The following is a 23696-nucleotide window of genomic DNA, read 5'->3' on the forward strand; positions in this document are numbered from 1 at the left end:
TATACAAAGATAGTCAAAAGTATTTACACGACAACCATTTTCACAGCCAAATTTCTCTTAGTTGTTATTCTTGTTGTTGGTAACCGATTTTCCTGAAATCCTTATCGCGTAAATTGATCTATGTATGCAAAAGCGAGCCAAAAAGGAATTCAAAAGTTAACGGTTCATAGAAAAATGCTATAAGTAAAAGAATAGGTGCATATACAGTAATTTGTTTTCGTCTTAAGTTGAATGCTATTAAAACATAAAATTTTTTAGCGACTATCTCATAAGTTACTTTATTATTAGTTAAAAAAATTGACTTTGGTATCAATGAAGGCTTTTCAATTGGCTGGAATTGAGTTTATTAAACTATATCCAAAATAAAGACATATTTTCTCCTTCTTTAAGCATTGTCTTATGAACCGTTATCTTTTGTTTTCGTTTTCTGCTTGTTTTTGAATAGATCAATCTATGCGATAAAAAAAGAATATCGGTCAACAACCACAATAAAAATAACTAAAAGTAGTTTGGTAGTAGTTTGAATTTGTGTAAATACTTTTGACCACCCCTGTATAGATTATATGTTGGATTGTTCAAACTTGCCTGTCAATTCAATGAGAAAGCTTATACTCCATTCATCAAATACTTTGGAATAGCAATTAAGCCGTTCTTGTTTGTGTGTAAGAGAATATAAAATCCATATTACTATATTTTTAATTAAAGTGTAAAGTTCGAAGCGAGCGACAGCGACCAATAATAGCATAGATATAATGACTATTTTTTTAACATAAGTAAATCAGTTTTATTCTAAATAAGAAGAAGAGGTAGAGTAGATGAGTTAAATTCGTATCCAAACTTTTAACTTTTATATATTCTTGTATGCGAGATATCGTGATAATAACATACGATTGTTTATAAATTTTTTTATTTGCAGTGATTTGATCGTGTCGGAATTCCAAAACCAACAATACAATTTCTATTTGGTAATCTGCCATTTTGAAGTGCCATATGTTTTCTAAAACGTTATTCAGAAACCATAATGAATACCACTACAGCGATGGATAATTTAGATGAGCAGGAATACTCTGATTTTCTTAGCGAATATTTTTTGCAAACAAGTTCACATTGCAATGAGCCTGATGCTAATTACGAAGGTATGAATACGATACCATAATAAGTTATATTCAAATATGACATTTACAGATGGGGAAATGGAAGCCGAATGGTTGATATCTGCCGGTTATCCTGAGCTGACCAAGCCTTTTGAACAAGTAAATATTGAATTTTTTTACATTTAAACCGACTGTTATTGACATCTCGGCGAAATTTAATGTCAATACCATTATCTTTTATATATTTACCAAACGCCCACGGGTGCATTTTTAGTTTTTACAATGCATTGTCATTACAATGTCTGATTTAATTTAGCAAAAAAGCAATCAAATTTTTTTTGCGGAATGACATTTTTCTGCGGACGCTCACTACACCATTTTGTCATTTTACGATGCTAAAATCGTTTTTTTTTTCCACACGCCCACCTCCCGCCTAACCGACCGAGGTGCTCTGTCGTGTGACGTACTTACTAGATATACGCCTGAGAAGGAAAGTAGATAATAGATGGAGGAAAATTAGGATACATTACGAGCTAATTCTACAAGTAATAAGGTTTTAAATTTAGAGAGGCTTTAAATGCCATCAATATATTTAAAGAGGCGATTGTAATTAGTACGCAAAACCCTTCGAACTCTCCCTTGCAGTGATGTACTACTAAGGGAATATACGTTATAGATGTTAGTCGGGGAACATGGAAATTGAGCTGACCAAGCAGATAAGGGCTCTCCGCGTCCACGCCAAGCATCGTTCTACGGTTAGGTAGGGAGGGCAAATTTATTAAGAGAAGTGTACTTGTGTAAGATTAAAGGTCAGCATTCCACGTTACGCCACGTTAAGAACGAAAGTTTAGGATCTACTCGGACACGTAGATCGTCAACAAGAGAGATTATTTCCAAAGCGAAGTCGTTAATCATATAAGTTGCAAACAGGGGAGTGACTCGTTAAAATGTCATCAGTGTTAATTTAGAGCTGTTTAGATGTAAAGAGTTAGAGTGAAAGTTGTTAAGATCCAATTGTAACTCTGACTGTCTTGAACTATCCCTATACAACGCCATCAGCATACATAAGTACTCAAGATTTTGTTAGAACCTGCGGCAGGTCATTGATAAACAGTGTGAATAACAATGGCTAACGGATAGAGCATTTTTGAACATAACCTTTTGAGTCCTGTAACTAAGATAACTCGAAATCCACTTAAGAAAATCACCAGGAAACCCTATAGAATCGAGTTTTCTTAAAAGAAGAGAGAGATTAACCGATTAATCTAAATAATCTAAAATTAAAGGGCTTTCGTTCAAGATGGGACTGAAGATTAAGTTCGAACTGGGCGTAGCAAAAGAATATATCTGACTGATAGAGGGAGAATATGTCGTTTTAAAAAACTCCGGAAAAAAGATCGGCGATGGCTTGGTCAGAGTTTTCGGTAGTATTACTAAATGTAAGTGAGGAAGAGTATAAATTGGGTTTACGCTTAGTGTTAACAAAGGTTTATAACTGTTTTGAGTTCTGCACAAACTGTTCATTACAACGAGTCAAAAGTAAAGAAGTAAAGTTAGACCGAGCGCTTAGAAACCTACAGAGAACAGTGTGGAACCGGTGAGTTCATATATTTATTATAAAGTTTAGACTGCATTTTTTAGGCGCGTTAGCTCTTTGATGAACCAAGGCGGTTTAAAAGAGACCAACGGATAGGTGAGCGGAACACTTAAAGAGAAATGTACGAGTTCATGGCATTGTAAAAAATGTCCACGGCGGTTGCCATGTTAGTGCACATGTACAGATCGGGCCAATTAAATTCGGATATTAAAGTACTTAGCTTTTGGTAGTCAGCTTTTCGAAAATATCGGACTTGGTCAGCTTTTCGGTTAGGTTACCATGATATTACCCGTCACTTCGAATGCTGGATGGTAAGGATCTACAGGTTGCATCATTGGAGGAAATCTACTTAGGTTTACGCCTACACGATCAGAGACAAAGCACAGATCAGATTAACTTGCGATAAAGACAAATCAAGCAAGCCATCTATGAGGTCATGCTGTATCACAGTATGAAGGGCATTTGACACACCATCAGAAGACCAACGAGCTCCAGGTATATTAAAGTCACCCAGAGACAGTAGTTGGTCGCAATCTGAAATCTTATTGGAAACGGCCCAAATTGCCGAAAGGTGTTTCCAATAAGTTGGCTTTTCAGACGATAGAGGGATAAACGAAAAAGAGATATAAATACAACTACTTGGAAATGATAGTTTCACACAAAAAAATGCAATACCAGTTCCGAGATAAGGCAGAAGTCAACGGCAATTAAAACTCTACCTCATCGCTGGAAAAGCCGATCTAATCTTTAAATTTTGTACTTACCCGGAAAAATTTCAGAGCAGAATATCTCCGGCTTCAACCAAGTTTCAGTTAAAAAAACAAGAAAGGAAGCTAACTTCGCCTCGCCGAAGTTTAAATACCCTGCAGATAGAACTTCTATGACTAGGAATCCATACAATATAAATTATATATATTTTTGTTAAAAAAAACAATGAAGTAATACCTGCTTTCATTTTATTCACCTTGACATATTATATTTGCAGTTTTATAGTCACAGATTTTCATTTTTGCTCCACATCTAACGATCGATTGTATGGCATCTATATGATATAGCCGACCGATTTTCATAAAATTTGACAAAAAATTTAAGACTGATATAAAATGGCTATACCTCAAATTTGATGAAAATCTGTTCAAAACTGATAATGTTATAATTTTTAATTGTATTAATTTCTCGATCGTTCCTATGGGAGCTATATGGTATAGTAGTCCGATTTTCATAAAATTTTACACAAAATTGTAGAATAATATGAAATGATCTCAAATTTCATTAAATTCTTTTAAAAACTGAAAATGTTATAATTTTTTTTGTAAAAATTTTCCGATCATTTCTATGGCAGCTATATGATATAGTCGTCCGATCCGGCCCGTTCCGACATATATACGAGTGAGAGTATATAGAAGGCTAACTACAAAGTTTCATTCAGATAGCTTCAAAACTGAGAGACTAGTTTGCGTAGAAACGGACAGACGGACATACGGATATGGCTAGATCGACTCGGCTATTGATCCTGATCAAGAATATATATACTTTATATGGTCGGAGGTGCCTCCTTCACTGCGTTGCAAACTTCTGATTGAAATTATAATACCCTGCAAGGGTATACAAATTACCTAGGATGCAAAAGTGAAGCTATCAGAATACGGCTTCGAGAGCTTGCTGCGTAGCCCCTAGTGTACCGATAGGAAAGATGGAGGGAAGAGGTAAGTTTTTTTGAGACTGACGGAACAACGGTGGATTCATTAGCTTGTCCCGGCTTAAGTAGTTGTACTCCCACAGGCCGTGTTTTTTTTAGCCACGTACTCCTTAACTACTACGTGCTCGGACAAGAAATCACCCGAGAAAATAGTGTCAAAAAGTTTAAAGTTGGGGTTTTGCCTTGTATATAGGCATCTTTCAATGCGAGGTCGGGGGCAAGCCTCGAAACAAATATAGTTTTCGATGGTGGAACTGCTGTTGGGGTCTTACGTAACGTATTGTTACTAACATCGACGGGTATTCCGGGCGTTATTGGACCCTGGGTTATTATTTCGATGGAATTACGCGGAGTCAAAGATTCTGACACCGCAGATAAAAAGAAAATTACTGGCGAAGCTATCACCGTTATCCCCACGCTCGATTCGGTTTCCGAACCCTTTTTCGCTCCAGATATCAGAACCATAAGACTTGGTACTGGATTCAGGAGATGTGGCGCGGGGGTGTGGCAGGTAATTGGTTGCTGTGACTCACACAGTTGCTGCCGACCAGTAACGGATTTTTTGCGTTTTTGCGACTCGTTTAACAGCTTAATACTGTTAAACTGAGTGCTCCGCTCCTGGTCTGGCGCATGAAGGACATTATTTCCCTCTCAACTGATCGACAGGCCTTACAGCAATATTGCAATCAATTTGGTGGAAATTTCATCTGCTATGCGGCCTGTAACCTCAATGCATTTTGCATGCATTACAGCGTCACAAAGCCAGCAATGGCGGCTTGACTGATCAGCCAAACACCTTTACGGCAACTTTTAATTGCACAGACAATACCTGAAGACATTCTCACATGAGAACAAAAGAATAGTAAGAAAACCGTCTCTGCACAAAACTAAAAGTATTAAGAAATACATATAAACTACACAGAAAACTACGTGCACGCGCGGTAACAAAACGGTGTATGAAATGAATAATATTTAATGATGAATTAGAAGAAATCCCGTTGGTTTGACACAATTAAAACACAAAAATTCGGAGCGGAAAACAAAAACACGGCCGTTCTATATGAAATGAAAGACGAAGAACGAAATAAAATAACCGATATTCCCTCAGAAAAGAGTCGTGCCCTTGCTTGTTCCTGCACCGAAAATTTTCAAAAATTTTGTGGACTGTTGGAGTCAATGTGATAGAAGCACATCTTCCAATTTTACAGAATCAATGTTCTCTTGGGAATTGAGTACATTGAAGATCGTAACTAATTTTTGAATGATTTCCTGAATGTTTCAATAAGCTTTTGCGAGAAGCATTTCCATCGTTTGAGTTTCCATATCCGGGTTTCGGGCCATTTTGAGTTGTCTTAATGAGTACCGGTGATTTTCTTACGAATTGAAGCATACCAAAATTGTATTGTATTTAGCCGCAAAGCACAATAGATGCTAAGAAAAAATTGTCATATGATATTTAATATTCTGTACTCTGTCCAGATGATTAATCGCACCACCATTTACTGACCAATTCCATTTTCTCTGTTAAATTGTCGAACACAAATTTTCTTCAATAAATGTTGAGTCATGTGATTTCTTATATCCTGCATATAATCATTCTGCAGGGAATTCAGTAATCTGTGGATTGTCTTGGTCTTGATTTTTTTTCGGCCGAAATTCGTTTATTTCCAGGTAAAACATCTGCTCCGTAATGCATCTCCATGCACTTTATAGATTATTGTAAATAAGCCATATTTTTTCTTTTTCAGTTACTTTTATTATCCTCCTTTCACCTTTCCCAGTGAACGGACGTGTGTTTTTTCTTGCGCTCTCCTTTTGTGTTTACATTTTTAATAAACCACCATAGTTTAAATTTGCTTTTAATTGCTTTTGCATTCCTCTTTGTGCCTTTCCCAGTGAACGGACGTGTGTTTTTTCCTGCGCTCCTTTTGTGTTTAAATTTTGAATAAGCCACCTTGGTATAAATTTGCTTTTAATTGCTTTATCATATTTTGCATTCCACTTTGTGCCTTCCCCGTTTAGCCGTTGTTTGTGCCGTCGCGCTAAACGTTCCAAAAGGCTTTCTTACTCCAATGCTTTTTCGCTATTACTGTGCCTCTTATATCATCTGTTTCGCCAAAATACGCAAAAAGGTTAGTTCTGCAGGGGAACTTACAACTGGCTGCTGGCCTTGCGAAAACATTTTGCACGCTAAGTAAAACCATAAGCTTGCGCTACTGCTGCGAGGCGTGCCGTGAGGTAGAAAAGGAAATGATGTATTTTATGCGCAAATCAAGGGTGGTTTTAGGGAAATATAATCTAGTTGTTGTAAAACTTACATGTTTTTGGCTCGTAATAATCAATTTAATAGCCTTTTTCTATTAAATGAGGCTCCAAGGCGGAAAAAACTCACCTTTTGTGAGCAGCATTCAGGAGGATCCCAACAACCCGCAACGAGCACTCAGCAGCAGCCTATTTCGACACAGTCCTTACCCTCAGATTTAATTCGGAGAATGCTGAGATCGAGCGCTAAGAAAGATTCGGTGCCCGAATGCGCCGCGGGAGTGCCCGGAATTCCGGTGATATTCGTGTTGTCCCCCCGTTAATCCTCCAGGCCAGGGCGTCAGCCCCGGACTACCGGCCAACATCGGCTCTGCAGATAATCAGTCTTCCTTGTCAACAGCAAGCTCTCCCTTGCTCAAACATTCGAAGTTGTAATCGCCTTTATCAAAACCAGAGGCGATAAAATAAAAATAATGATGGAAAATTAAAATTTTCTTATACTAGGGATATTTTATCTTTCAAAATAAATGTCCCAACGAGAACTTGGACACATTTTCTGACCAGAGTATGTTTTTGGTAAGGAGTTCAAAGCTAGAAAAAAGGCTGTATGAATAACTCGTCCTAAGCCTGATCAGACCACTGTCCCTTCTACGTCTCCCAATCTCCGATAGGTATCAGAATGTAAGAGGCTTACGTAGTAAGCTTCTTAACTGATTCCTATCTATCTATCTATCTTCTGATAGCTATCTATTAATGGTAGTTCAATTTTAATTAACTGTTTCTACATACTCCATTGTCTAATCTTCTCTTCCTCTATTTAGATGGTTTCCAACAGACTTTTAGATAGGGACCATTTGGAGAGTTTAATATTCGTGCGTTTACAGCCCTCAGTACGGCGTCCATAGTAAACGCATCAAATCGGTTTAAAAGAACATTTTACTTTTCGCTTTATGGGTTTAAATTGGGATGCAAACTTAAGATTACCGTCCAAATTTAATAGACTCCTCCTTATTAACTTACCTTTCTTAGCCTTTCCTTCTTTATTTATAAACTTTTCGGTGGTGACGTGAACAAGTCTGAATTGTTGAGTCAGCTCAATTTCCAACTCCTTAGTACACATGCAAGCAAACAATATGGCAGCACGCCGGTAGTTAATTCCGTCTTATTCTCTCCTTTCTTCTCGTCCCTACTAACACCTAAGTTAGGTTAGGTGACCTAACCCAAACAAGAACGTGCTTGGTTTCACTAGAACAAGTGTACTGACAGTAGTGGATCAAAATATACACTCCTGTTCATAATTATACGACACCTATGAAATTTTTGTTTCAGCAGTCGTAGGAGAATGGAAACACACAGTAGATCAAAATAAAGTATGCCGAATAATAGCCCAAGGAGTTGTGCACAAAATGCGCTATTCATATCCTTGCTTGCATCACTCGTTTTCAAGTAACGGTAAAAAAAGCACACACGCCCTGATTTAGGCTACCCAGAAATTGTTTCAAAATGATACGACACATTTCTTTATTTTTGTTTACAGCCAATATTTTATTGGTTTAATTGTTTATAACTAAATATTAATAGTTTATAACGGCGCCTTGTGCTTTTCCTACTTCAAAAATTCTTTTAGGCATTGAATTTTTAAGGTTTTTTAAGATATTTTGGTCCAAGAGAGACCATTGTCTTAAAATTTCATTTTTGAGACTTTTAACAGTCTGAAATTTGTTGTTGTTGGCGTAAACTCGCCTGGCTAAGATACCCCAGATGTTTTCAATCGGTTTAAGGTTAGGAGAGCAAGTCGGCCAATCCAAAACATTTATTTTATTGTCATTAAGGAACCGTTGCGTCTCTTTGCATTTGCATTATCCTGCATAAAAACATAATTTTGGTCCTTATTTTGATCCGAAAATGACAGAGGACGATCTTGTAACACATTTTTGTAGTCTGCACTTTTAATTTCTGAGCTTATAAAGCACAGTTCAAGCGTACCAACCGCATGAAAGGTTCCCCAAGCCATACCTGATCCGCCTCCAAAATTGCATGTTAGGAACATAAGGGGATCCTTACACAAATCAAGCCAATTAGGACGAAACCCATCTGGGCCATCAAGATTACATTTTTTCTCATCAGAAAAAATGATCTGAAATGTGAAATATTGACAAAAACCTTTATAACCAAAATTGAGTTAAAATTCCATATCGAGGTCCAGAATTGTTTTCGCCAAACTGAAGTCGTGCTCTTTTGAGCTGCGGTTTTAATATCGGAATTTTTTTAAAAACTACTCTTACAATATTTTCGGAGCTTAGTAATGTTCGTCAGATAGTCCTACAGGACACAGGACGACTGCAACACGCAGCAAGTGAGGCACACGATGAAAAAGAATTGCTTGCATTGTTAAGTTCTCGACGTTTGTCGCGATCAGATAGCTCCGGCTTTCTTCCAGAGCTACGCCTGACACCGTACCCATCCATATTTTTCAAAAAGTTGGTAATAACACAGCGTGTTCGACCCATCAGTCGGGATATTTGGCTAACATTAAAGTCAGACTCGTTATACGCCTTAATTTTTCCCTTCTCTCCTTCGCTTAAAAAGCTACCATGCGGCATTTTATTAAAAAATGAATAAAATATTTAACAAAATTATAAAAAAACCAATAAACACTAAACCTTCTTCTTTAGCCGCAATAATTGAAATGTGTCGTATCATTTTGAAACAATTTCTGGGTAGCCTAAATCAGGGCGTGTGTGCTTTTTTTACCGTTACTTGAAAACGAGTGATGCAAGCAAGGATATGAATAGCGCATTTTGTGCACAACTCCTTGGGCTATTATTCGGCATACTTTATTTTGATCTACTGTGTGTTTCCATTCTCCTACGACTGCTGAAACAAAAATTTCATAGGTGTCGTATAATTATGAACAGGAGTGTATATTATAAATAAACTTCTCCAAAACAAAGCAAAAGTCAAATTAAATATTAAATCAGTGGAAAGGGCAGTTAGAGAACCGGTGACCATATAAAGGAACAAATTCAGTAAAAATGAATTTATAGCGTTTTTAAACAATATCCACGGCATCAGCTGTCAGTGCACAAGTAAAAATCTGCCATGGACCAGCCACTTTGTTTTTGCTTGAAATTTGTTTAAGCTAATAACAATGGGAAAATGTGTGATTATTAACCAAATTTTGTGTGCGGAATCGTTACGAATGGTAGAAAGCGCGTTTGGTAAATCTACTCTGTCGAAACCCATCTGGACTGCAAGCTCCTGTAGCTCCTTCCTCTTCTCGCGCTTTTCACCTCAGCCTTGATACCACCGGGTGCTCCCGCAGTGACACTAACACCAGCACTGCCTCGTCCGAGATCGATTGGAAAGCGCTCTTTACTCGGCTGACATACAGTCTATACGTGAACTCGACTCCCCGCATGTATGACTTTGTTACAGCCGCTTCAGCCCAAGGCGGCGCCACATACAACAGTTGGGAGTTGACAAGCTCATAAGCAGCCTCCTGGTGATCTTCTTGGGCCCTCTGGTGTTAGGCAACAAACGGGAGAGTGCTCCTGAAGTCCCACTGGCCTTTTTTACTGTACTGGAGGTACTCTTTTAACGATCGAGGAAAACACCAAAGCACTTATAGCTTTCCGTGACTTAATCACGGCCTCCGGCTCTAAACCTTGCTTTTTCCTTTGAAGCCGTGCGTTCTTCGCCACTATGACCACAGCTATGTCGTCGGCGCAACCAACACGGACTTCGTATGCTCTGGAACCCATGTCCGTGTCCCCGATGAGCACCCTCTCACAGAAGTATAAATTTAAAATCTCCAGGAACTTTCGGATTCAATCTGCAGTGTTGAAGGCGTGTCTTGCGTTACCACTAAACAGTTGTTTTTAGAACCGGCTTTCCACCTTTTTTCCGTGATTGCCTTTCCTGCTCATTTCCGAAAGTATCACCCCGTCTTCCGAGAACGCACAGGGGATGGCGCTCTACGCTAAGGTACGTGGTGTTCCTCTCGGAAACATCGCCCCCACTATGGTGTCCAGGACTACAGGGTCCGAAGGGGCTGTTCTGTCCACTTTCAGCCCTTTTATGACTGTGTAGGGGGGCGATCCTGCCGCTAAAAATGCATAGAAAATTAGAAGGAAATCCCACGTCGCAAACAAAAGTCGTTGGTAAAAAAATTAAAGGCAGGGGCGTCCTGGAGTTGCTTCAATACCTATCAGCTTTATATAACTATACTTAAACACAAAACCGAGCTCCCGCCCGCTTAACTTCGCTAAAGCGAGAGCGGGACATAGCAGACGGTCGGCTGTAGAACCCCGAGCTTCGTGGGGGCGGAGCAAATCTGGAAGTGCTGATCTAAGTCAAGGGTTCCACTGGAGTAAAGGTCGTCAACATTAATTCTTGCTATAACATTTCGTCGAAGCGTCGACAATAGAATGCATAGGAAAATAATTTTCTTCTCCTGCACAGGACTTTTTCTGTTTACTTTGTTGTCTGGTTGACTTTCAAGACTTTTGCTTGTAAATCTTTTACTTCACTTATTGTGATTCTGGACAGTGCGTCTGCACACGAAATTGTCTTTACCCTTTTTATACTAAACTGTAAAATTATATTCTTCTAGGTCGTCTCATTCTTTTTAGCTTAGAACTGGGGTTTACCATCAAAATCAAGTAAGTCAGTGGTCTTTGGTCGGTTCTGACTGTGGAATGTCTACCTTTAACATATAGTCTGAAGTGAGTTATTGCCCATTGAATTGCTGCTAATTCTTGTTGTTGTTGTTGTTGTACTTTTGTTACATTTACCCTTAGTAAATACTGTTGATGCATAGGCAATTGGAGTCCTCTCTGTTTTGAGTAAATACAGCTCCACACGCTTGCTTACTAGCATCGGTTATTATGCAAAATTTTTTCAATTTCTTAAGCATATATTTTTGGGACATATGACTATTAAATCGTCCATACAAAGGAATGCTTGCGAAGCTTCTAATCCGGAGAATGATATAGTTATCATCCTCAGAAACGAATAAGGCGCTGTCCTTAAACCGAATGGTAATCGCGTGAAGCGGTATGAGCCATTGCCCGTTTAAAATGATGTTACATTTCCAGAAATTTTTTCAAGTTCCATTTTATGGAAACCTGACATTTAGTCAAGACATGAGAAGTATTTTGCTCGCCTACTTGACCTAAAATGTCAATTCGAGGGAAGTGATTTTTTGGGCACCAACAACAGTAGGCTATTGTATATGTATGTATTATATTATTGACTAGATTACTGATTTCCTCAAGATGTCTCTGTAGGCATCTATAATTTTTATTACTCTTCTGTCTTTAAGTCACTAATTTTGCTTGTAAAAATTGCTTTCAGTTAGGGGTTTCGTTTCAAGCCCGAAAACATAATTTAATAGTTTAATTGTACTGGAAAGTTTTCCTATAATTTAGCTAACACTTCATTTGTTTGTGAATTTAGGTTTGTTTGAATTACTTCGTAATTCAAAAGTGGTTCATATTTTAAAATTTTTTATGGTAACTATTTGATCTGTACTGGTCTTATTCAGTAAACGGAAAAATGTATCGTTGGATCTTGCAACTGTGTTAGCAAAATATATTCCAGATGTATTTCTTGGTTGGGATTTTTTTTCTGTCGAGTGTTTTTAATTTTTTGACAACTGCGGACCTGGCTGGTAATATTGTATTATTACCGGGAACTGAATTCTATCGGAATATAAATTAAAAAGTTATTGGCTCTGAGGATGAAGTAATTTTTTCATGGTTCACTTTTAACCTTTAACGCATTGCAATATCGGCATATAGTCGTCATTGGCCCAATATCTAAATTTTCATCATCACTGTATTCCTCAGTGGGATCATATTGGAATGCCAATTCGTGTCCTCACCCGTTGTCTCGATAAGGAATTTTCTCTTATTATGTTTTGTCTTTCTTCGCTTAAGTTCTGTGAATACACTTTGATGATGACCTTACCTCAACTTACCACCTTGAAGACAAATACCTACACTTTATTTATTTTGTTTCCAATTGAAATGTTAGGATACGAACTCTTGATATATTGGTTGTAGTAAATGCTATATATCAGAGATGGATATCCCGCTTTTCTGTCGAACGGGATAAAAAGTATCCTATCTCCGTCTTCTTGCTCTAAGCCACCTCCCTACCAATTTTCACCCAAATTTCTTCTGCCGTTCTTGACTTATAAGTGGTGTAACAGATACGACTTTCTTTTATATTTGTATTAGCTGTACCCTGCCACGTTTCTCTGTGGCATATTGTGGTTGCACGCATAAGAAATAAGTCAAACAAAAAAGAATAATTTTCAAATTCATTTAATTCTGTAATACTTGTGGGTATACAATATTCTTCGTTTCTCCATTCTCCGCGTAAATATAAAGACTGGTTTTCCGACACGGGAACACGCAACATATAATTGTCCGTGTGAAAAACAATCTGCATCCAAATCTAGACCACACAACTCCAGAGATTGGCCTTGAACTTTATTAATGGTCATTGCGAACGCCAAACGAATGGGAAACTGCAATCTCTTGAACAGGAACGGTGTATCAGTCGGGATCAGAGGAATCCTAGGAATGAGGACATCTTCACCTTTGAAAGGACCAGTTATGTTCGTTGCTTCTACTACGTTGTTCATCAAATTCTTGACTGCGAGTCGCGTACCGTTGCAGGGTTTCGGCTGATTCATATTCCGGAGCATGATAATCGGCACACCTATTTTAAATTTCAATATGTGTGGTGGCATTCCAGGCAGATCAAGTGAGTTTAGAAATTCCGTAGGGTAATTAACTGCTTCCTCTGCCTCCACAACGGGGTCTATCGACTTATATGTAATTTCGTCAGTTTCTATGCTGGATTGGATTACATGATTGAGCTGGTAAACATCTTTGTTCTTGGCAGCGAGAATCGCACGTCCACTGAGCCAATCGTGATTCCTATAATTTATTCGGATGTCGGGGAACACTTTTTGGATAAGTCCTTCCTTCGATGTAACTAAATTACAGAAATTCTCGGGCAATACTATTTTTCTCGACGTCTCATTGACTGGCAGCTTTCCGTTCCCTATGTCTAGTAGCTGTCGTGAGAATACGTCGGCTGAGTCATCGTTCTGTAACTGGACACGCATATTCGTCTTCAACTGTAATATACGTACATTTGGCCACAATATAGAATATTTCAAGCAAGCATTTATCTCGTCAGCTGGTGTCGATCGGGAAATCACGGGCAACCTTTTCCTGAAATCCCCTGCGAGCAATATTAACGCATTCCCAAATGGTTGGACAGCTCCACGCAAATCCCGCAATGATCGATTGAGAGCCTTCAGCGATTTTTAGTGTGCCATCGTGCATTCATCCCAAACAATGAGTTTACATCTTTGCAATACTTTTCCCATGCCAGATGCTCTGGAAATGTTGCACGTAGGAGTCTCGATGATTTGCATGTTCAACGGCAACTTCAGCGCTGAATGAGCAGTCCTCCCACCAGGTAACAATGTCGCAGCGATTCCAGATGAAGCAAGAGCTAAAGCTATGTCCTTGTTAGCTCGAACCGTAGCCAGAATCAATGTAATGAGGAATGTTTTCCTTCGTCAGTCATAATCGTAATCTTACGTCTTTTTGCTTCTGTATTGCGAGTACGACGACCCAAACTCGACTTCTTGGGTGGCAAGACTTCGTTTCTTACTGAAACTGAACAAAATCATAAAATTGTAATCTCTAATCTATTTCTTCTTTCAATATTTTTGGGATGTTTGACAGGAAATGCTTCGATTCAGCTGGCTGCTGATAGCAGATAGCTTAAAAACTGAGAGACTAGTTTGCGTAGAAACGGACAGACGGACATGGCTTGATCGACTCGGCTGTTGATTCTGATCAAGAATATATATATTTTATCTGGTCGGAGGTGCCTCCTTCAATGCATTGCAAACTTCTGACTGAAATTATAATACCCTGGAAAGCTATAAAAACGTGAGCCTATTCCGAATGGAAATTACATTTAAAATAAAGCATCGTATAGGTTTGCGGTATGGCCATGGGGAGCAAATCCGGGGGAATTTCTTCTCAGTCGGACTTTGCTTTAGCGGTGAGCGATTCAGGATAGAAAACTATATCGAGCAGGAAATGCCTTTTGCATGGTCCCCAGTTAAGCAAGGTGGCAAGTGCGAGAATCAGGTACTTGAATCAAACGGTACTCCGTTCAATGTAGAATTCTGCTCCCTTCGCTCGGGGATTTTAAATGAATTTGAAAATTATTCTTATTTGTTTGACTTATTTCTTATCTTCTTCGTTTCTATAAAGACTATCTGGTTTTCCGACACGGGATCACGCAACATATAATTGTCCGTGTGAAAAACAATCTGTATCCAAATCTAGAACACACAACTCCAGAGATTGACCTTGAGCTTTATTAATGGTCATTGCGAACGCCAAACGAATGGGAAACTGCAATCTCTTGAACAGGAACGGTGTATCAGTCGGGATCAGAGGAATCCTAGGAATGAGGACATCTTCACCTTTGAAAGGACCAGTTATGTTCGTTGCTTCTACTACGTTGTTCATCAAATTCTTGACTGCGAGTCGCGTACCGTTGCAGGGTTTCGGCTGATTCATATTCCGGAGCATGATAATCGGCACACCTATTTTAAATTTCAATATGTGTGGTGGCATTCCAGGCAGATCAAGTGAGTTTAGAAATTCCGTAGGGTAATTAACTGCTTTCTCTGCCTTCATAACGGGGTCTATCGACTTATATGTAATTTCGTCAGTTTCTATGCTGGATTGGATTACATGATTGAGCTGGTAAACATCTTTGTTCTTGGCAGCGAGAATCGCACGTCCACTGAGCCAATCGTGATTCCTATAATTTATTCGGATGTCGGGGAACACTTTTTGGATAAGTCCTTCCTTCGATGTAACTAAATTACAGAAATTCTCGGGCAATACTATTTTTCTCGACGTCTCATTGACTGGCAGCTTTCCGTTCCCTATGTCTAGTAGCTGTCGTGAGAATACGTCGGCTGAGTCATCGTTCTGTAACTGGACACGCATATTCGTCTTCAACTGTAATATACGTACATTTGGCCACAATATAGAATATTTCAAGCAAGCATTTATCTCGTCAGCTGGTGTCGATCGGGAAATCACAGGCAACCTTTTCCTGAAATCCCCTGCGAGCAATATTAACGCATTCCCAAATGGTTGGACAGCTCCACGCAAATCCCGCAATGATCGATCGAGAGCCTTCAGCGATTTTTAGTGTGCCATCGTGCATTCATCCCAAACAATGAGTTTACATCTTTGCAATACTTTTCCCATGCCAGATGCTCTGGAAATGTTGCATTCTGCCATTTTTTGTTTTCACAAAGGCAGCAAGGGATTTGATAGCCGCCGGGCTATCTGAGTAGATCCGTACTTTGGTGTCTTTGAGCTCCCGCCGTAAGGAGAGTTCGGCTGCTTCCCTTATTGCTAGCAACTCAGCCGAGAGATTGAATTCAATCCCCCAATTCTCAGTGTAAATTCCAGCCCGTACGCCACAGCTCATCTTGGAGCCTTCGGTGTAGAGGGAACCTCGTTCTCTACTGGCACTTTGTCTCTGCTCCAGGCTTCCCTTGTTGGGTATGAGATCAAGAAAGCGTTCCCAAAGTTCAAATCCCCGGTCATGTAGTCCGTTTGTTCGTTTGCCTTTATTCTGATGCTTTCATGTATCTTGCCGTGCCCGGCGCCGTATTCCTTCCAGCAATTGGTTGCCTTTTAGCGTTACTGCGCTCTGTGCTGTAATATCCTTTACGAACATTTCTATCGGTATTGTGTTCAGAATAGCATTGAGGGCAGCCGCGGGGCATGAGCGCATTGCACCCACGCCCCCCCACTCTCTTCTTGTTGTATCCGAGTCAGCTTCGATCTCTTATGCCCTAGTTAGTGCTGGCCACGATACTAGGGACCCGTAAGTATTTGTCGTATTAGTATTAGTAACTATTTCCTGCAGGATTACAAAGCAATGCTTGCCTTTCTTACTGAATTTTCTAATTAGTTTATTAGAAAAATTAAAAAATTAAATTACGAAAAACCGAGTTGTGGTGGCAGACTTTTGGCGAACGAAAAAAAGTGGTGCGTCGCTTCGAGTTCAAAATGCGAATCATCTATTTCATATGCTTAGCCTAGCTTATCTAAGGTTGGCGAAGGCGAGGCGAATTCGCGAAGAGCGCGAGAGAGCCTTATTGCGCTCTCGCCTTCGCCCTAAACTAACTACACTAGACTTCAAAAATTGTGAATTCAGCCAACACCGGCCCCGTTGAACGCCTCCACGGCTTCCACCTCCTGGAAGCGGCGCCAGCTTGTGGATCGCCCTTCGGAAGATGGCTCCATCGCTCCGTCTAAGGTCGACGACCCTGACCATGCCGTCCTCCCCTGCGTGCGTCGCGACGATCCGTCCGAGGAGCCACTGTTGAGGCGGCAGGTTGTCCTCTGCCACTATGACGAGCTGTCCCTCCTTGACGTTCTCCTGGTCGTGGTGCCACTTGCCTCGTATTTGAAGGCCCAGCACATACTCCCGGGACCATCGCCGCCAAAACATTTGCTTGGCTGACGAGACAAGCCGCCATCGCCGCAAGCAGCTGAGACCCGCCTGGTCCGGGGTCCGCAGTGCTGGTGCTGCGACGAGGGGCCCGCCTGTCAGCAGGTGTCCTGGAGTGAGTGCCTCTCCGTCGCTTGGGTCCTGGCTGAGAGCTCCGAGGGGCCGCGAGTTCATTATGGCCTCGATTCCGACGAGGACTGTCCCCAGCTCTTCTGCGTTGAGAGGTGCGCCGCCCACCGCTCGTAGGAGTAGGTGCTTGGCAGTTTTCACACCTGCCTCCCATAGTCCGCCCATGTGCGGAGCCCGAGGGGGTGTGAACGCAAATTCGCATCCGCTTTTTGATGCGAATTCGCGAATCGCGTCCGCCTGCTCCTCGAGCCTCTCGCGAAGAGCCTGGAAGTGGCGACTCGCTCCGACGAAGTTCGTCGCGTTGTCGCAATGCACGGTCTGGGGACATCCTCGGCGACCAATAAACCTTTGAAAAGCCAATAAAAAAGAGTCAGTACTTAGGTCTGAAACAATTTCTAAATGAACCGCCTTGGACGCAAAACAAACAAATAAGGCAATGTAGGACTTATATGGGGGCCTTCCTCGTATTTTCAATGTCGTATAAACAGGGCCACAAAAATCAACGCCACATATTGCAAATGGGCGGAGAGCACGGAGTCTTTCTGCGGGAAGATTTCCCATAATTTGAGTCATCAGTCGGGGCTTGTATTTAAAACAGCGCACACATGATCGAACTGTCTGACTGCAGAGTTCCTGAGCGTTTATGGTCCAAATACGCTGTCGTAGGATGCTCACAAGTGCTCGAGGACCGACATGAAAATTTGTGTGGTGCAGATGCCGGACGTAGCTCTGCACAAATTGGGAGCGTTTCGTCAACAGCAAGGGAAACTTGGCATCGTAGGATATAGGAGCGTTTGCTAGTCGCCCCCCAACTCGCAACAACGAAAAATTGCACCAAGTGCCGGTGTCTTCATGGATGAATGGGTTCAATCGCTGAAGACTTGGGCCGACCTTGGAACCTTTACGAATTTTTACTATTTCTACTTGATACTCGTGATTCTGAATTATTTCGACGATCTTATTAAATGCTTCAGTATATTCAGTCGGTGACAGAGTTTTTTCGAAAACTATACTCTTGTCTTTACATTTTCTTATAAAGCGGAACATATAAGTGAACACTCTCAGCAGTTTCAGGTGTGACGAGAATCCCTCGATGACGTCCAGCAAATCGGAAGTTTGCACCGCAGCGGTCAGTCCGACCACAGTCTTTCTTGATTCCTGCCGCAAGAATTCCTCATCCGGTTCGAAATGAACATTTTTGGGCCAGTTCTCCTTCTCGTCCTTCAGAAATTGAGGCCCCGTGAACCAGATGGACTGTCCAATTTCGTCGACGTCACAACCTCTAGACACTATATCTGCTGGGTTCTGCTTCGTTGGAACATGCCGCCATGTAGCCTGTCCTGACCATTCTTGAATCTCCGCAACCCTGTTCGAAACGAATGTCGACAACGACGATGGATGAGATCGGATCCAATGGAGAGTGACTTCCGAATCCGACCAGTAAACGATTCGCTCGATAGGGACATTTATTAGCGGTTTGATTCTCTGGCAGAGATCTGCGAGAAGGTGAGCGGCACATAACTCAAGCCTTGGGAGCGTTTTTGTCTTGAGCGGCGCTACTTTCGACTTTGAAGTCAACAACGATATTTTGTAACCTTCAGCAGATTTGCTACGAACGTAGACGCAAGCTCCATAGGCTCTCATGGATGCGTCGGCAAAGGCATGTAATTGCACCGGTGACATCGGATCAGTATGCACAAACCGATGAATAGCTATCTTATCCAATTGCGACAAGGTGTTTTTTTTAGCATATTCCATGCAGTTTCTAAATTCAGCGGAATTGACTCATTCCAGTCTAACTTCTTAAGCCACAGTTCCTGCAATAGGATCTTTCCCTTTAATACAATGGGACTTAATAAGCCGAGGGGGTCAAACAGCTTGGATGTCACCGATAAAATGTTCCGTTTTGTCGCTCGGAGACCCATGACAGAATCGTCAATTTTAAATTTGAAGGCATCTTCGCTAGGCAGCCAAGATATTCCTAACGCCTTAGTTGACTCTGAGTCCGAGATAGGTATCGACTTAACTGTGCTCTCAGATGCAGTGACCTCAGGTGAGTTTGAAAACCACTTTGTCAATTCAAAACCTGCTGTTTGAAGAACCTGAGACACTTCAGACTTGATTGTCCGTAGCTCCTCTACGCATGCAGCACCAGTTAGCATGTCATCGACGTAAAAATCGGATCCAATTACGTCGGCAGCTCTAGGGAATGAAAGATTCGCAGATTCACTCAACCTTTTTAAACACCGAATAGCAAGAAAAGGGGCTGGTCCAGTACCATATGTAACGGTGTTGAGCTTGTATAATCTCAAGGATTCAGAGGGGTCTCTTCTCCACACTATGAGTTGAAACTGCCTATCCGCTTCGTTAACCATCACTTGGCGATACATCTTTTTTACATCGGCAGTCAGGGCATACCTGTGCAGCCGGAAGCGGAGTAGAGTGGAGTACAACTCTTCTTGGATTGTCGGTCCCACCATCAAGATGTCATTTAAGGCCACCTGAGTCGATGTTTTGCACGATGCATCGAAAACAACGCGCAACTTTGTTGACTTACTCTGGGGTCTCAACACACATTGATGGGGAATGACATAATGTGGAGTGGAAGGAATTTTGTTGTCTGTAGGCGACATATGACCTAATGCGAGATATTCTTCCATAAATTCCAAATACATGGTCTTTAAGTCAGGATCTCGAGACAACCTTCTCTCAAGCGACAAAAACCGCCGTTTTGCAACATCAAAAGAATTGCCTAACCCCTTAGGGTCAGATTTAAACGGCAGCCTTACTTCAAACCGACCTGATGGCAATACCTGAGTAGTCTTCCTGTAGTACTCTTCACATAATTTGTGCTCAGGCGACAGAATTTTCTTTGGATTTGGCATTTCCTCCAGTGACCAAAATTTCTGTAGCGTGGTGCCAATCGACACCAACGATTCTTCACTACAACTGAAACTATTCACAACTTGCTTCGGGGCTGCAGATTTATATCTCCCCGAGACAACCCAACCAAGAAGGGTCTTTTGAAGAGTTGGATAGTCAGGACCTTGTTTAATTTGACCAACAGCCAGCAACTCGAAAAATGATTCGGCTCCGATTAGCATATCAATTTTTTGAGACTTGTAAAAGTAGGGGTCTGCTAATGGAAGGTTCTTTGGGATCTTCCAATCGCCGACGTTCACCGATTGATCGGGATGATAACCGGTGATCGATTTTAAAATCCAGAAATCGAACGAGAACTCACTCCCATTGATTCGTGACTTCACCACGGTGTGTATCTTTTTCTTGACTTGAGAATTGGATTCGCCAATACCAAGTAAGTTGATACACGACTCCTCTCTACGAATCTGTAAGCGGTTCGCTAATTTTTCTGTTATGAAATTCGTTTGAGACCCAGAGTCCAGAAGTGCTCGGGCTAAAACGTATTCGCCGCTTTTGGTGCGCACGCTTACGATTGACGTAGCCAAGATTACCCTGTCCAATGACGTAGCATGCATAACATGTGACGTGGAAGGCTGCTCTTGGTTAAAAGGAGGAGAAATATTTTCTTGAAGGGGTGGCAACGCTAAACTTTTATCAGGCACTGTGTATCTGTGGAGCAGAATGTGATGTGAGCGGTCACAAGCTCTACACTTTTTTCCCTTGCATTTTGACACAGTATGGCCTTTTCGCAGACAATTGATGCATAAGGAGGCTGACTTAACAAACTCGAACCTTTGCATTACAGAGAGACGCCCAAACGGGCTGCAATTCTGTAGTGAATGATCTTCTGCATTGCAATAGCTACAAGTTTGCTGAGGCTTGCTGTTGGAGGAGGAACACGAAAATGAGCTTCGATTATGTGGTTTGCTTGACGGTAATTTTTCCAGCTTTGGTTTTGTTGATTCTTCAGCCGATAAATGCTGGTATCGGCGATTTAACATTTTTTCACAATCGGACCAAAGTGGCAATGTCTCATAATCGAGCTGTTCCTCCCATTTTTGTTTGGTCACTGGGTCGACTCTATTTAATACCAAATATATCAACATTGCGTTCGAAATTTTTGTATCATCTCCTATCGATAGCAGAGAACCGTAAATCGACGAAACAGTGTCGATAAGATTTCTCAAGGAGGATGCGGATTGATGCGATATTTTTGGCAGACTAAACAATGTTGAAATATTATTCATAAAGATGAGGCATTCGTTATCGTAAACCTTTTTCAAACTGGCCATCGCCTTTTCGTAATTACTCTCGGTGACTTGGTAAGCTTTAATTGTTCCTAAAGCTTCACCAGAGAGACATGAAATTAAGTGGTTAAATTTTTCGATAACTGGAATGCTGGCATCTTTATGAACCAAAGTTTCGAAGAGGCTAATAAAATTTTTAAATTCCGAATAATTTCCACTAAATTTTGGCAATGCCAAATTCGGAAGTCGCGCACGAGTTGGTGCTGCCGCAGCTGATCCCGGAGTTTCGCTGCTGGCTGCTGTCTTAATGGCAGATAATAATGACATCAATTTTGCCTTGGTCACGATGCTAAGTTCTTCCAACTCGTCGCCATATTCATCGCCACTATCTATTTCCTCTATCTGTTCTTGGATTTGATTTGCCTTGCTAATTGAAGCATTTAAGTTTTCGAGTCGACATTTCAATTCTTCTTCTAAAATCGGAATCGAACCCTGTTCCAGCCGCTCGTTTAATCGGCGAATGGTTCTGACCCTATTTTGGAGCTTGCTTTTTAACTCCTCCAGAAGAGATTTATTCTTTGTGTCCTGGCTCATTTTTACGAATTAATTAAATTAATTTTCCCAAGAATGATAATAATGGCCGAAAATTATTGTTTAAAGCAGAAAGACGACGAAAGTATTAATTATCGCTTTCGAATCTAATATAAATAATATCAAAATAATATCAAATAAACACTCAATTAAAAATAATAAAAATATATATATATATAAATATTCTTTTTAATTTAATAAATATTTAATATTAATAATTAATTAATTAATATTACAAATTAATATTTTTATTATATTCGAAAAGTCTAATCTAAGCGCGCCAAACTAAGAGAGCCCAACAACAACAACGACTACACCGGCACACAAGCGAAAGCGAAAACGAAAAAGTTCACCGCTGCAGCTGCTAGTATATAAGGCTTTATGTATTGGTGCGCAAGCTTGGATTAACTTCCCAACTATTAAAGCGAGTTCTAACGAGAGAGGATGGGAAGGGGGCGACAGTGATTGCAATATAATACAATAAATAACATAAATAAATGTTGCGTCCAAGTGCGGTTCAATTTTATGTATGTATGTATATGTTAATTTTAGACAATATATATAATTGAATAAATACATGCAATGTTGCTCTTCTATAAATACGTATGTGCCAAGAATTGAAAGCGAGGTGCAATATTTCAGCACAAGACAATAAACAATAAATTTATTTTACTCCAGCTTTCAATTTCTTGCACAAATACCTCTGCTTGGTGATATATATATATAAATATATTCCAGCTGCCACTTTCCTGTGCTTCTTGCTCCCTCGTTGATGGCAGTAGTTGGCGCAGCAGAGTTTTTTCTTTTCCGACCGACACGGTTAATTTATTTAAATTATTTAAATTAAATTTATTTCACACAGCGCGTCGCGGGCAACAATTTCTACAAGCACTAATCACTGGCTTGTTCAACTGCACTTATGTATTTTTATATTTTTTATATATATGTATGTATTTATATGTATATATATATATACTGTGTCACTGTCACTATTATTAATTATTTAATTATGTTGCCTTTTTTTTGTCTTGTCCACCCGGGGGCGCCATGAATTTTCTAATTAGTTTATTAGAAAAATTAAAAAATTAAATTACGAAAAACCGAGTTGTGGTGGCAGACTTTTGGCGAACGAAAAAAAGTGGTGCGTCGCTTCGAGTTCAAAATGCGAATCATCTATTTCATATGCTTAGCCTAGCTTATCTAAGGTTGGCGAAGGCGAGGCGAATTCGCGAAGAGCGCGAGAGAGCTTTATTGCGCTCTCGCCTTCGCCCTAAACTAACTACACTAGACTTCAAAAATTGTGAATTCAGCCAACACTTACTTTTTCCGCAATGTTTTTCTTCCATAACAGCTTTTTGTGTGCCAATATGGCGTTTATAAGACAGAGTAGGGGCGATAGAGCCCCGCCCTAAGGTGTGCCTCTCCTCACAGTCAGCATAAGGTGAGTGCCACTCACTTCGGCTGTGATTGTCCTGCTCTTTAGCATAACCCTGATCCACTCTCTGATGCCTCTCTCAATACCTAGCAACTTTAGGGAGCACAGTTTGGAGTCAGGGTTCACGTTA

The 23696-nt window shown here is 40.5% G+C and overlaps 2 protein-coding genes across 18 annotated transcripts in view; one reads left to right on the forward strand and one right to left on the reverse strand.

Annotated features, from left to right (window-relative positions):
* Positions 1-23696, forward strand: part of conu (Rho GTPase-activating protein conundrum) — a 67319-nt gene that overhangs the window by 8571 nt on the left and 35052 nt on the right. For 13 of the 17 annotated variants that reach the window (XR_015271060.1, XR_015271058.1, XR_015271059.1 and 10 more), the window contains exons 2-3: positions 917-1136; positions 1186-1253. Coding sequence is in view for 12 of the 17 variants with exons in the window: in XM_086830190.1 (XP_086686316.1) it covers positions 1022-1136; positions 1186-1253 (183 nt within the window). In the remaining 5 variants the exon portion in view is untranslated. The remainder of the gene's footprint in view (positions 1-916; positions 1137-1185; positions 1254-23696) is intronic. The other 4 variants (XM_086830193.1, XM_086830194.1, XM_086830192.1 and 1 more) reach the window with 1 other exon arrangement.
* On the reverse strand, positions 9600-22904 carry LOC147644112 (uncharacterized). The gene is made up of 2 exons (XM_086830214.1): positions 22833-22904; positions 9600-17717 (listed from the first exon to the last, which is right to left on the reverse strand). The coding sequence occupies exon 2, from the start codon at positions 17534-17536 to the stop codon at positions 16832-16834; it is 705 nt and encodes a 234-aa protein (XP_086686340.1). The 5' UTR covers positions 17537-17717; positions 22833-22904; the 3' UTR covers positions 9600-16831.

Source organism: Drosophila serrata, unplaced genomic scaffold (assembly GCF_035046125.1).
Source record: "Drosophila serrata isolate PLE 108 unplaced genomic scaffold, ASM3504612v1 contig_229, whole genome shotgun sequence".
In the NCBI taxonomy this organism is placed as follows: domain Eukaryota; kingdom Metazoa; phylum Arthropoda; class Insecta; order Diptera; family Drosophilidae; genus Drosophila; species Drosophila serrata.